Consider the following 15,605-nt stretch of genomic DNA (forward strand, 5'->3'; position numbering starts at 1 on the left):
CATGTGTGCTTTATCATTCTGCTCCCAAGACCTCTGATCAGAGTCCATATGTTCTTGGTTAATTCAATCTCCAGCTCGTATTGTTTAATCATATTTTAATTTGTTGAGAACACAGAATATGTGCCTGTGTGCTTAAGGCCATAAATTCCACCAAGCTTGCGAAACACAAGTTTTCCTTTATCTAGGACCTTACAGGTCATGCATTCTGTCTTCAAGTGAACCCTTCACCTCTCTCTCATCAGCATGAGATTTTAGGCCTGCACTGCTATTTCACCATGTATAGCTGTGTGATGCTCTCTTCTGTTGTCTGCTACTGCGCAGTGTCTTCATATTACATTTCTTCCATAACACCATCAATTGATACCTGCCATGATGTGTCTTTCATTCATTTTGTATTTTAGGTCCCGCCCTCTTGAGGATACCAGCTACACTATATTAGTGGTGGGTGGTGTCCAATGGCTTAATTGGAAACACCTCAACATTATCCATGATGTACTGAGAAGGTAACATGCAGCACTGTCTGTCTTTCAACTGTATGTATAAATAGTGTTTCCTTTGAAACTCTTAGGCCCTGATTACGAGTCTGGCAGTCCGAGGTACTCATGGCGGCGGTCCAGCCACCGCCACAATGCCAGACCGACAGCTCTATTAGGACTTTGCCGGTCTGACCACCATTGCGCTGCCACAGCCGCCAGGGAACTGCGTTCCCTGGTGGTCCTGTCGCGGTCAGAGGGCTGCAATATGCATGGTGGTGCCCTTGCATGGTGGTGCCCTGAGGCACCAAAAAGCACATTACGACTTTCCTCACTGCCAGCAGTCTCATGGAGGTTCTTACTCCATGTAACTGTTGGCGGTGAGGAAAGAGAGGGGGCCCTAGAGGGCCCCCTCCCACCCCTGTGCATGTGGGTACAAGCATGGGGCACATGTTTATGCCCCCTTGTAGATTTGAACCCCCAGTTCCTGCACAGGAAAGAATGCACAACATGGTGCATTCCTTCCCGTGCAGGAGCATTCACTGACGCGGGGTGCTGTTTAAGGCTCGCAATGAGCATTTAAACAGCACCGCTGCAGGACAGCCACGCCACCTGCCAGCCAGACCACAAAATGACTTGTAATGTGGTGATGCGGGCTGCAATGGGTTTTGGTGGTCCTGGAGCGGAGCGATGGTGTGCCGCACACTCCAGGATCGCTGGACTCGCAATCAGGCCCTTACTGTTTCATAACTTAGTACATTTCTATCTAAATATGAAAACCAGATTAAAAAGCCTAGTTATCTACACAATCCTAAGTCTGCTCTACGTGGTTTGCCAGGTTTTATCATCACAAGCGTCACAATGTATTACAGACACTAGGAGGAGCACATGTCTTTGGGGCCTGCAGTGTCAATTATGACGCCACTCTGGCTTGAAAAGGTGGATAGAAGGGCATTGTGCTATGTTAGTAAATCCTTCACAGTGTTCATAAATTGATGGGCATGTTTCAAACATAGTGATGACACAATTAAACTTATAGGGTCATTTAGACCTAGGCCGACGGCTGTTTGCCCTATTGAGAGACCCCCACCTACCTGGTGAGGAGATCGCTGCTGTAAAGGGAGCCACTGCTGCAACAACTACCTTCATAGAACTGACTCTGAGTAGGGGCCATATTTAACACACTCACTATGCAAGCCTTTTGTGAAATGAGGTGGGAGCAAGTGGTTGGTAGATAAATAAATAAAATAAATGCTAACTGCCATGCAGCGAGTTTTTTCTGTGCGCATTGGGGCCATTCTACATTTTCCCTGCCCATATCCAGAATACACAAGAAGAAAACATTTGTGATAGTTGCCTCACCCTCAAGAGGGAGGGTCAACCGTCACTGGGATCTAGTGGCCCTTTGGGAAATGGATTGCTAGGTCACAGTTTACACTGTGTAAACCTGGCACGTCTTCTGACTCTCAATTAAGTTGTGCAGCCGCAAGATTGGTGGATGAGGCATGCACTACTTTTTGGAAGATGCCTTCATCCGTCAAACTGTAATTCATCCCAGCAGTCTACTGTTGTCAGCCCTCTGGGTGTGTTTCCTTATTGTCAGACCCTACTGTATTGTCTTTGATCATTTTAACGAATTTGTAAGCAAGCTCTTTGTTCCAAATATATACCTGACAACACAGTTGCAGGCTTCTCTAAAAAAGCAGGCTAAGCAAGTGTTCAGCCCAAGGGCCAGTAACCTCATAGCTGAGAGCACTATATTGGCACCTTCTGTGCCCCGTGTATTTACAGAGCAGAAACACTTGCATTGAGAAGCAGCACAGATGGATGTCCGTCATTAAAAATTACATGCACATTTACCCTCTAACACTAATAGAATGAGTGATCATCCCCCAATCCTGCCTTGCTCCTCCACGCATGATTAATGCCCTGTCCTGCTGCCATTGAACAGTCAGTGGGGGACTGCAACTTCCGAACACCGCGCCGGGACTCCATTTCCCAGAGTCCCCGTGGCGCCAGTCGGCCGCGTCACCACACAGCGCCAGGAGGCGCTTTAAGTTCGCCGCAGGCCTCCCGCAGCGCGGGAAGCGCGCGGGCGTACCCGGGCCAAGGGTGGGCCCCTCCGTGCCCATCAGGGGCCGAAAGAGGCTGGGCTGGCAACCCCCCTTTCGTCCCCACTGGAACCCCGGAGCACTGCTGGCTAGAAAGACGTCGGGAAGAAGTTCTGCGGACTGGCTCACAGTACCCATTAGCTGCCCCGCTCTCCAGTAATCATTGTCCAGGAGGCATCTGAAGGGCTCCCTAGGGACACTAAGGACTCAGGAAAACCTTGAGGCCGTTGGGACAGAACTATAATAGCTACCAATAGCTACCAAGGTAACGATTTCTGTTTCTCACATTAACATCTCCTCTAACATAAGCCCAAACTTAACCCCTTCTTTTTGTTGGGATGAGCAAACGCAAGGCAACAAGCTCTCTGGTGGGGTGGGGTAAAGGGGACTCTCGATGCCTTCCTCATGAGAGCGGAGTCTCTGTTAGTCCACGAAATCCAACTCACAGAGAAGAGACTATCTTTGGACTCGATCATAGAGCAAAAGCGGTCTTCTCTGGGTATTATTGTCAACTGTAAATCCCCTAATGCTGTGGCACCTTCAGGCCAAATTAAACCTATACACGGTAACAATATAAAGGCCTTAACCCCTGCTGTTCCATCGCTACAGGGGGCAGGCTTGCTAACTCAACCCACTGATCGGTTAGCTGATGGCTTGAGTCCGTCACAGGGTATCACAGAAGAAAGGGAGGGGTATTGTGAATTAACCACTGTGTCACCCCACGGGGCAGGGTCGGGAGAGGTAGAGCCTGTCCTAGCCGTAGATCTGCCAGGTGTACAAGTCATCCCAAGGGAAGGCGGGGAGGTGGTCTCCAGATCCAAAAGGGCTCTGAAAGTCACAGGCGCAACCAGTGTGGTCACCCCCATGGTTGATCCCACGGCTTCAGGTAACCGAACCAGGTGGTGGGGGGGCACCACACGCAAAAGCTAAATCAAAACAGAGGGGTGAGCCCAAAACAACTAGGTGTAAAGAAACCGGGGGTCCGCAGTTAACCATCAGTGTCAAAATTGTGGTGAAATAGAGATGAATCGGGGGGCGGTTATGGAGCTGTGGTCTAGGCTAGAAATAATGTTAACTATCCATTTAGGGCCTGTACATGAGAAAATAAATGTGATAGAAGGGACACTATCTTTGCTTCTTGCACAGTGCAGTATTCAGGCTTCTGTACCAACAGGGGAACATGTCATCAGGGCGGGGGCACCAGTGGGCTCCACTCGCCCTAACTCAGTTACCACCCAAGAGGGAACAGAGGTGGGGATCCACGACCGTGAACAGCTGGGTGGAACACAGGAAGCTAGAAAAAAGGGCCAACTGCGGGGACTATCGAATGAAATGTCCCAAGTCCACGCAACACTCGGGGAGTTCACAGGCAGATAATGGCGGAAAGGTCAGATCAAAGGCCTAACCCTAACACAGCCCCCAGAAACTCAGAGGGAAGTACACTTACACCTCACGTCACAGCGCCAATATTAGCTGACCTCGTACGGTGTACCTTGGACCTGCCGGTTTTAGACTTACCACCGGCATCCTGCCCTTACACAGTAATCTTGACAGGGGTCCCGGCTTGTAGCGGTGACAAAGAAGAAACTCCTAGAACCCTGATCAATAAGGCGGCCCACTGGCTGAATAGAAATGTAGGGGCATATTATCAAGAACGGGCGTTACATTATCGCCGCTTTTATCGGCAGGAAACTGCCGATAAAGCGGCGATAATGTGCTTGATAATATGCTCTATGAATTCCAATCGAAGCCCATGTTAGAAGTCTTCACATCTAACATGGGCTTCGATTGGAAAGGGGGGCCGGTGGCACAATAAGTGCCACCGATCAAGGAAGGAGACTCAGATGGTCCCATATTAATGGTGAAGCTTTTTATAGAGCGTTAATCTCAGACAGCGAACAGCAGGTCTGGAAGTGTTTATACCTAACAGTGGAAGGGGCAGATTTGATTAAAGCCTTTGATGGTCTGCTCAGGAGCAGAACTCCAAAAAAGGAATTGGATACTCCTAGGTGGTTTGATCGTCAATGTTCCATTGCCCTGAGGGTATTGAAGTTAGCTTTAAAAACTGCCCCTAAAGATAAAATGAAGGTGTCCTCGTGTAGGGCTTTGTACAAACAGGCAGTAAAACGATGCAAAACCACACTGCAGAACCAGGCGTGGGAGAACCTGAGAGAAGCAGCTGAGTCGAAGGATTCAACCGCTTTCTGGAAAGTTATAAACGACCCTAGTTTCCAAGACACAAACAAATCCAAAGTAGTAAATCATATTCTGCCAGAGTCCTGGTTTGAGCACTTCCAAGGCCTTTACAATCATGGCAGCACCAATGATCTGATTGTAGTAGAGGAGGGGAGTGTGAGTTTTACTCAGATATCATTTTCCCTGGGAGAGAGAAAGGCGGGTATTGAGGGCCTGACACAGAATAAGGCCCCGGATCCTGATGGGATCCCTCCTGACCTCTTTATGAGCCAGGTAGAACTTTGGGCACCCATATTAACTAGAGTCATTAATGCAGCAGTGGAGTCAGACATGCCAGCATCCTGGTCCACAACTACAATTGTCCCTAGTTTTAAAAAGGGCAATAGGGATAGCCCACTATGTTATCGGCCCATTTCCCTCATTGATGTGACAGTGAAAGTACTAGGCAGGGTCATCCTCAATCGGCTAATGGATTGGGCGGATGCACACTCAGTATGGATTTAGGTATGGCCGTTCAACTACCGATCAATGCCTTAATCTATATCTTTTGGTAGCCAAGTGCACTATTGCCAGCCAAGAAACAGTGTACTTGGCTTTTATGGATTTGACGGCAGCTTTTGACCGGGTAAACCGCCGGAAATTGTGGGAATTAATGGGGGCTCTTGGAATAGATCCAGGATTAGTAAATATCCTAAGAGTATTGCACCAGAATACCTCTGCCCAGGTTAGATACAATGAGGAGGGGAGTACCACTGACCTCTTCCCATGCTCTAGGGGAGTGAGACAGGGGCGCATCTTAGCGCCTTTTCTATTCACTTTGTATATAAATGGTCTAGACCAGGCGCTTAGTGATCTAGGGGTGGATTCCCCAAGGATATGTATGAGAGGGATCCCTGTTCTGCTATACGCGGACTAAGCGGTGCTTCTTGCGCGCACTGCACACGGGCTTCAGTGTCTGATAGATGGTTTTGTCCGCTTTATGGAGAGTTTAGATCTGTCCCCCAATCTCTCCAAATCATATGTCATGGAAGTAGGAAAAACGCTGAAAAGGAAATCTAATTATATGATTGGCACTCGCTATTTGGAAAAGGTGCAGGCGTTCTCATACCTGGGGATTTTATTTAACACCGCATCAGTTTTAAAGCCCTGGTACATGAGAAATGCCGCACACTAGCTAGTTGCTCCGGGGCAATTATGAATTTTGCACGAAGGCTGGGTCGTTGGTCCCTGGAGCAAATTTTGACATTGTATAGTTCCATGTGCTGTGCCAAAGTTCTATATGACAGTGAGGTCTGGGGTTTTATAGATCTACAACAGCTACAAACTGAAGAGAATAAATTCCTTTGGCGGCTGCTGAAAGTCCCCCAGAGCACACCTTCCCACATTATCCATGAGGAATTGGGTGTTATTCACATCAGAGACAGGTCGCAACTCAAACCCCTAACATGTTGGATCAAAATCTGGACAAACCCTGAGGCATTACTAAGTAAGCAGATCATAACGGACTGTATTGCCCGGGACAAGGATGAGCACATTCCTTGGCTTAAGTATGTGAGGAAAACATTAACAGGCCTGGGATGTGGGGACTATTTTAACCACCCAACAAAATTGCTACCCCGGGACAAGGCTCATGTCAAGGCTGAATTTTTAAAGTATTCAGTATCCCTCAGGGAAGACAAGGAGCTGACTAAACCATCCGTGAGAGCTCACCTGCTGACCAAATCCTGTCCGGGTATTGAACCTTATCTGTCCCTTATTCACAATGCACAGGATAGATTTCTAATGATTCGATTTAGGTTGAACCTACTACACCACATTCTGGCAGTTCCCGCAGGGTATACATCATCTATAGAGTTGAAGGGCCCATGCTGCTGCGACCAACGGTCTCCGCAGGTTTTATTATGTCCCCATTATGCTCGCTCTAGGAAGTTATTTTTTAAATGTATTTTAAAGAATGCTAGGTTCAAGCAAGCAAAGGTGGCCCTACTGTTTCTGAAATTGTGCACAGAGGTTTTAACACTTTTTTGTGCTGTAAAATTTTTAAGGTCGGCTGTGTGACTCAGAAATACAAGAGGTGAGGGATGATTATATATGGCTGTAGTACCTCTCTGTTAGTAATTTTAATAATGAACTGTGTGGGGGTGGGCAATTTCCTAGCATAAAATGAATCAATTACCCTTGCACCTATTTGATTGATTTTGTTATCCGACACTAAACCCACCCCAACTCCCTCTATCCCAGGACATTTTTATTTGTCCCCTATGAAGAATGACACTGGAGAAGTGGCCCATTTGTGAATTGTTTGTACCTGTACTTTAGCCCGATTTTATTCCTCTTTGTGATTTTTTTTAACTGTACTTTTATGGTATTGTATTTATGCCGAATAAAGTAATAATGATTGATTGATTGATTGAGTGATCGGCCGACCTACAAGGTCAGTGTAAGTTAAGGCCTCTGCTCCCTTAATGGAAGATGACCTGCCAAATTTCCAGACCCCCTACTGCCTTGCAGGGAGCTCTGTGCCTTTTGGGGAATTGTTGTTGTATTGACCACACTAAAGGCCCTGATAATTTGCAGAGCGTGTGCTATGTTGGATGCAGCTGCTCAGCAAAGCAAAGAACAAACTCCGAAATAAGAAGTTTATTCTTGCTGAACAAAATGTAAATGTATTGTAAATGTATTGCGACTTATATAGCGCACGTATCACCCGAAGGTATCAAGGCGCTTGCTTAGGGAACCCGTCCTGGTATTCCCCTGTGAGACACCCCGGCAGGGTATCTACAAGGTGAAAGCCAGGCATCCCGCCGCGAGGGGCCGTAGTGGAGATTAAGCAAGCTATTGCCCAGAGTCGCAGAGTGTGACCCCGTGAGTCGAGTAGGCACCGGAGCGAGAATTGTCGAGTCTGTGGAATTTTTGAGCCCGAGACGGGGAATCGAACCCTGGTCCATGGCCGATCTCAGCTTCCGGGTCTGCCGCCTCTAACCACTGAGCCACGCTTCTCCAAAATAATAATGACTCCAATGTGCAGCTACTTTTTTCCCTCTGCTTCAAGGCAAGTGTGTTATTTTGTGTTGCCTGCTGGTCCAGTCTACAGAAAACGAGTCATGGTCACCCACGCTACGCAGTATAGGATGTCCATCACCGCCATCTGCCACGTTTTGGCAATGCACCATTCTAGTCATACTCTAAATGACCCCTACTTGTGAATGCATGTAGATTCATGCCATGGATGAACACAGAATAAGTTAAAGTTGGAATTCCACACTTGAAAGTTGCTCTAAAATTAATATTACCCAAACCTGGCAATAAGCACCAGGTCCTATTAAAAGCAGGTGAGTCCCTAATTTGTCTGTAGAAGTAGTGCACATCATGAAGCGTCGGCAAATGCACCTCCTATTCCTAGCTGCCATGAGGAGTGCAATCTACAATAGGAGTCTGCCTGAAATGAGAAGACTGTGGCACAATCCAGCCCACCCAAGCAATTATCACCAGTGGAGAGGGGAAACAGCCTTTACAACAAGGTTTTTACCTCGCTGTGCTTTTTGCACGCATTTTTTAGCACCAATATTTTTACCGCAAATATGCATTTACAATGCATGCCAATACTACTCATTTCAGGTAAGACGGGGGTGGGGTTCTCCACCCACAAATACATTGTTTTTAAATCTAAAAACAGTGCGTGGTATTGGCATGCGTTGTAAATGCATATTTGCAGTAAAAACATGCATGCTAAAAATGCATGGCAAAGGCATGCAATGTATTTACCTGCGTTGTACCATTGTACAACCATGGAGAGTAAAGTTTTGCCAACTCTTCACCTCCCTCTGAGAATGAGACCTTGACCCTTGTTCAACCGTTACATGATGTGTTCTATGGAGTTTACAAAGGAAGATGCCATAAGTTCAAGAAATATTAGATTCAGAAACAGGTGGATGATTTACAGATGAAGATAAACGCACAATGGCGTACACCAAACAGAAGTATGCACCAGACAGGCTAATGATGTGTATAAGCAGACAAGTATGAAGCTGAAAAGTAAAGATGAAGTAATATGATAAACTCAAAAGATCAAATACATGATTTTGATTCATTGGATTCAAGCAGTCTTGGCTGTGCAGTTTGGTGGAACCGTAATTGGTTCCTTCGTATTTTGTAAATGTTGCAGTTCAATGAGACGAAGCGTGAAGCAAGTTTAATGCACACCGCTAAAGTTTGAAAGGAGTACTTTTTGGACTACAGGATTGAGTACAAAATAAAGGTGTGCATCTCACCCCCACTTCAACTCTGAATGAGCCAGATCATTGCTAAGGATCTTTGGCACAAGTAGACTTGACTAATTCCAGAAAGACCAATGTCAAAGAGGCATCATTCTCCATGTTGTGGACACTGAGTACCCTGTCCATCTGACCAAAATGGTTCTTCTTTTGAGATACCAGCTTTTCCTTTGCCGTTGTCTAGCTGGTACACACAAGCACCACCTATTGTATTGTACCCAGAAGTGAGTGCATTGCAAGGACACTTCTTCAAAAAGGCATGGGGCCTATATGGACCAGGATTATTCTGTACATGTTATGTTATGTTAATAATAACTTGTAAAGCGCGCTAACACTGATTGGTTTCCTGGCATGTGGAGAATCAAGAAGTTACTTTGATATAAGCCCTCTCAGTTTTTAGCATACAATCATCTTACAAGAGAGGCTAGAATGATGTGGATTAAGGGTATGATTGAACCAGAGAGCAATGTCATACTGCAAATTCTGTTGATAAACAGTGACGGAGAGAAGAGAATAGTTTCAATATTACATGAAGCGCTACTGGAGACAATGGGCACTTCACTCACTGAGTGAAGGTCTAAATAGGTGGTAATTATTGGAACAAAGATAATGGAATAGGAATTGGAACACAAAAGCATATGTGACAAGGGTTTTAGAAACCGGGTGTTTAATCATCTCCATCAGATCTATCTAACACTTGCCAAACTCAGGTGAATATTTGTTCTAGGTTCACATATCTGTTCTAGATATCATGCGACTCAAGCAAATTCTATACAGATGATGGAGAGCTGCCCAGTATTGCTCACTTACTGGAGAGAATTCCTAAATGGAATAAACTATGCCACTGGATGCCCAGACAAGGAAAAATATAAAAGTACATTTACAGATGTGGCTATACCTTTAGCCATGTGAGGAATGGTCATGAAAATGAAGGCTTCGCAGGTCCCATGGCTAAACTTGTGATATTGGCAGATGTCATATAAAAGTCATTGGCAGAGAAAGTCTCTTTTAGTGAGCTGTCCCTTAGAACTGGCGGTGACACAACATTGAATGCTTGTAAAGTTGTGTTGGACAAATTTACTAAGAAATCTAATGACATGCTCCCACGAGCCCTACTGGAAATCATGATATAGAGCCACCAACACGAGTGGAACTGATTGAACACCCATGAATAATAATATCAAGAACGATGATGTAAACATGGGTAGGTGGTTTAGGACAGTGTACTTGGCAAGGGCACCAATTCATGGATAATATGCCTTCTAAAAATTACCTATGTAATCCATGCAGCAAAGTTTCAATGTCTTCAGAGGAGCCACTTTGGTGATGACTCCTAAGCAGGCATAGAGATTGGGGCCAGGCAGTTGGAGATCTCTAAATGTGGTGGGCTATAGCCCACCAGGGCAGTAGCGTGCATCACTCCACTGGATTGGCAGAACAGAAAACAACTCACACATTTTAAGTAGGCTTCAAAGTGTACTACACATTGCAAATTTTCTAAAGGTTGCTTTGTGGTGGATGACTTGCATTGCTAGATGACTTGTGAATGGTGAATAGTCTACACCTGCCCTAGGATCCCATTGGTTTGGACTCGTTTCTGGATCCCAACAGAGAAGAGAGCAACTCCAAATGGAAGACAATTGCTAGCATGAGGACAGACTTAATTATGCCAAAGCACATAGCACCTACAAAATTGAACAAAATGTGTCTAAACAATTAAAAACACATCAAAAGACACAAGGTGTATGTTAGATACTGAGCAATATGAGCACTATATGTTTTCTGAAAGTGTTATTTAACTTTGACCAGGAGCGTCGTTGGAGCAGTATGCATAACCATTGTGACTCTCTGCCAGAGTAAATGAACATAGCAGTGGCAAAAACAATTGGAACAAGGACCATGCCTCTCAAAACCTGTCTCTTTTAACACTAACATTATTAAATGATATCTTCAAATGTGGTGACGAGCAGGAAAGCAGAGCTTCAGGTAGCTTGCCTTCAGCATGGAAAGAAGGGATGATGAGAGTGTTTGGGGGAGGAGTAAAGGTGAGGAAGTAGACCCCGTAAGTGTAGATGTGGGAAGTTGGGACGGGAAACAGCCACTGCAACGCGGCTGTTACTACGCATGCCGTTACGTCGCATGCGTTACAACGCATGCGACGTAACAACGCCTACACGTTATGACGGGGCCATTACAATGCATGCGCTTTTAAAACGCATGTGATGTAATGGCGTCGGAGCACAGACGGCGATGCTGGGAACAGGACCGGAACACAGGAAACAGGAGCAGAGACAACCACGAGGAGAGAGAGGTAAGGGGGATTAGGGTTTAGGGTAGTCTCAGGTGGTAGTAGTATAGGCTTTAGGGTTTAGGGTAGTCTCAGGGGGTTGTAGTGTAATCTAGTGTTTTAGGCTATAGGGCTTTGGGTAGTGTCAGGGGGTTGTAGTGTATGCAAGTATTTTAGGCTTTAGGGCTTAGTGTCATGTCAGGGGGTTGTAGTGTATGCTATTGTTTTAGGAGTTGGGGTATAGGGTAGTTTCAGGGCGTTGTAGTGTAATTTAGTGTTTTAGGCTTTAGGGCTTAGGGTAGTGTCGGGGTTGTAGTGTATGCAAGTATTTTAGGCTTTAGGGCTTTGTGTAGTGTAGGGGGGTTGTAGTGTATGCTAGTGTTTTAGGGCTTAGGGTAGTTTCAGGGGGTTGTACTGTAATCTAGTGTTTAGGGCTTTAGGGCTTAGGGTAGTGTCAGGGGGTTGTAGTGTACGGTATTGGTTTAGGGTTGTGTAAGCAGGTCCGGTATGGTAGTGCTTCATGTAAAGGGGACATACTGTGCGTAGGGGTAGGGTTGTGTTTTGAGTGCTTTACTGTTTTGTACTGTAGGGTATTACTGTGAACTGTGTGTTATGTAGGGTAGTGTGTTAGTGTTTGGGGGATATTTTGCCTTTTAAATACATGAAGGAAACTTGGGTCCGTTGTAAAGGCATTTATTATGCATTTCAAAGAAAATGCGAACTAATGCCATGCGATGTAAAGACATGCGTTGTGACGGTACATGCGAACTAAAAACCACGTTGTAAACGCACGCGTTGTTTTAGTTTGCGTTGTATCGTCATGCATCCGTTGGGACAGTAGGAAGAGGTAGGCTATAGGAGGGCATTACAAGGGGGGTATGGACAGAGCCGGAAGTAGGGAGTGCCATTGCGGTTGGAAGACTGAAAGAAAAAGTGGCAAAGAAGGCAGAGTAAGAGGGAAAAAAGATGGAGAACACCTAGGCAGGGATATGTAAAGCCAGGGAGAATTGTAAGGTAGGAGTTAAGAAATGGGCAAAAAGTTGTTCTGTGTAGGCATTACAAAGCCACGTATGGTGGTGAAGTAGGAAAACATCTGGAAAGTAGAGTATGTGGATTTTTTAAACTTCTATATCAAGAGATTAGGGCCAGAAGGGAGTGAAAGTTGTCTAAAAGGCAAAAACACTGGTGATCATTGAAAATTGGACTATAGTGTTTTTAATATATGCAAATGATGGCACGCTGGTACTTACACTTTAGTCTTTCCATAAAATGAACAAATATATTTCCCCATTGGTTGTATGGACCTTTGTTAGTTGACTTGAAGCACTGTAAGGGAGCTTACAGCTCCTTATTGTGGCTCCATATTAAGGATCAGGAATCAATAATGTTGATTAAACGGATTTACTATAGAATATTGAACAATACAGTATATAAGAAGATTAAAAATAAGTTCCTCAAATACAGCAGTACAGTTTGCAGGTTTAAATGTCTCTATAAGTTGAGTCGTAATAATATGAGATGCAGAATGATAACAGACACAACAAGAATGAAGCAAATTGTCTCAAATAGGTGTTTCATACACAACCTTCCCTTTTATATTCTAATCATAGATAGAGGACAGAATTAGCAAAAGGGAATTTCTATTCAGGGAGCATAGAAGGTATCAGCATAAAATAGAACTTCTGTAGAAGTTAAGGGAAAATAAGGAAGTATTCAGCACATAGGAAAAAGCTCAGCAAGAGAGAGTTCTGCTCTCTCTGAATCAGGAAAGTCTGCATAACTAACTATGGAAACACCAATGGGATATGACAGTAGCTTCAAAATGTCCTTATCGCTCCTTACACCACCAGGAACCAACCAAATTTCTGGATGTCAGGGGAGTCAACACACTCCCTTGATTTCTCATCTCATTGAAAGTAGGACTGCAGTGATCTACCTTGAGCTTCCCACCAACCTGTTACGTGATAAGCAATAGGCCTCCTTTGCCCATTATTTCTCTGAGTTTGTCACCAGATTCCTCTCTGCAGGCCTCACTATCAGTCGTCTAATACAAACAAGGAGTCTTTCTCTAGCTAACAAAGATGCAAAAAAAGTTACCGCACTGGCAATTAAAGAAAACATTTTCAATCGAGGCCTTATGTGTAGTTAAGTCTCCAAAACCAACATGGACGTGAATTTCAATATGAAACACACACAAAGTAAAATCAATTATCAACATGAACCCGTTTCTTACGTCGAACTTCAGCGCCAGTGCTGAACGTTCTAAGAAACGGGTGGGGCCGCGTCGGCCGTTGGACGTGCGCAGCACTACGGAGGTAGTGCTCGCAACGTCCAACGGCCGACGGCAGCACTAAAGGGGTTAAATGTGAATATGCATAACATGGATTCAGCAAAAGATTACTACACTCAGGTATACGACATTGTAGTTTTTGCAATGGATACACTATATTAATTTATTCAAATGTGACATGTTACTGAAGTCAAATCACACGTTCAGTATAAATGTTGTATATGAGTATATAGATATATATTCCTGGCATAAAAGGGTGGCGCTTAAATTACACTCCTCCATCAGTGTACCTGCAAAAAATATACGGAATGGGAATTTGCAAATTGTTTTTCAAAACAAATGTTATTGAATTTTAGCATAGATACATGGGACAGGATGGGCCGACATATAAATCAAAAAAGGTAATGGCAAAAGAAACACAAACAAAAGCAAATAAGTTTGCATTTGGCCCTACCTAGCCTCCATCCCATCTATATATATATAAAAAAACTAACGTATGTCTGTCTGTTTGTCCTTTATGCATTACTACATCATTCATCCAATCGCCATGAAACTTTGGGAAGTTGTTGAGTACACTCCCGCGAAGGTTTCTGGCATATGCATTACTACACCATTCATCCGATCGCCATGAAACTTTGGCAAGTTGTTGAGTACACTCCCGCGAAGGTGTCTGGCATATGCATTACTGCACCATTCATCCGATCGCCATGAAACTTTGGAAAGTTGTTGAGTACATTCCCGCGAAGGTTTCTGGCATAAACAATTTTGAAATATCAGCCCCCCCAGGGCCCTCATAATCTTTTGAATACTGAATTTTTCCATTTACGGAATACCAGGCGAAGCGACAACGTATAAGTCCATCGATACTGTGATGAATCAAGACGAAGTTGTCAATTACCCAACGGAATTCTTGAAAGCACTGGATTTGCCAGGTATGCCACCGCACATTTTAACATTGAAAATTGGCGTGCCGATCATTCATCTCCGAAACATCAATCCACCACGACTTTGCAACGGTACAAGACTTTCGGTGAAAAAGATGATGAACAATGTCATTGAAGCTACAATTTTGAATGGGAAATTCAAGGGGGAAGATATACTGTTGCCACGTATTCCAACTGTGATGAATCAAGACAAAGTTGTCAATTACCCAACGGAATTCTTGAATTCACTGGATTTGCCAGGTATGCCACCGCACATTTTAACATTGAAAATTGGCGTGCCGATCATTCTTCTCCGAAACATCAATCCACCACGACTTTGCAACGGTACAAGACTTTCGGTGAAAAAGATGATGAACAATGTAATCGAAGCTACAATTTTGAATGGGAAATTCAAGGGGGAAGATGTACTGTTGCCACGTATTCCAATGATCCCAACAGATATGCCTTTTGCATTCAAACGTTTACAGTTTCCGGTGTGACTCGCTTTTGCAATGACCATCAACAAAGCACAAGGACAATGGCTGCAAGTGTGTGGACTAGATTTGAAGAATCCGTGCTTCTCACATGGACAACTGTATGTGGCCAGCTCAGGCGAAGGAAAACCTTCTGATTTATTTGTGTATGCACCAGATGGAAAAACAAAAAATATCGTGTATCCACAATCACTCGAATAAATAAATAGAATTAAAACAACACTTTGAAATGTTTTCCATATTAAAATGAATGAGTTTCAATAAAAATGACACAATTGAAATTGAATGTTATCATAACAAGTTTCCTTGAATTTCCTTTCTTATGAGATCGCAGCAATGCGCGACGGGTAAGCTGTTGTAAATAAAAGATACATAACATGTATATTAATTAGAGCATTTATTCCCTACCCTCCCATCCCCTTCTCCTCCTGTGAACATCCGAATCCCATCATCTACCAATTGTCTAAATGATCTGACAGATTCCATCACAATACCTCTGTAATACGCCCATCCTTGCCAAATCTTGGGGTGTTTCTGCAGACAACCCCTTTGCTTAT

General features: G+C 44.4%; 1 protein-coding gene across 2 annotated transcripts in view; it reads left to right on the forward strand.

The window, feature by feature from the left end:
- The window catches only part of CPED1 (cadherin like and PC-esterase domain containing 1), a 320,213-nt gene that overhangs the window by 254,758 nt on the left and 49,850 nt on the right, over positions 1 to 15,605 (forward strand). For both annotated transcript variants that reach the window (XM_078680455.1, XM_078680463.1), the window contains exon 11: positions 402 to 503. In XM_078680455.1, the coding sequence (XP_078536581.1) occupies positions 402 to 503 (102 nt within the window). The remainder of the gene's footprint in view (positions 1 to 401; positions 504 to 15,605) is intronic.

This window comes from Lissotriton helveticus, chromosome 1_1 (genome assembly GCF_964261635.1).
Source record: "Lissotriton helveticus chromosome 1_1, aLisHel1.1, whole genome shotgun sequence".
NCBI lineage: Eukaryota > Metazoa > Chordata > Amphibia > Caudata > Salamandridae > Lissotriton > Lissotriton helveticus.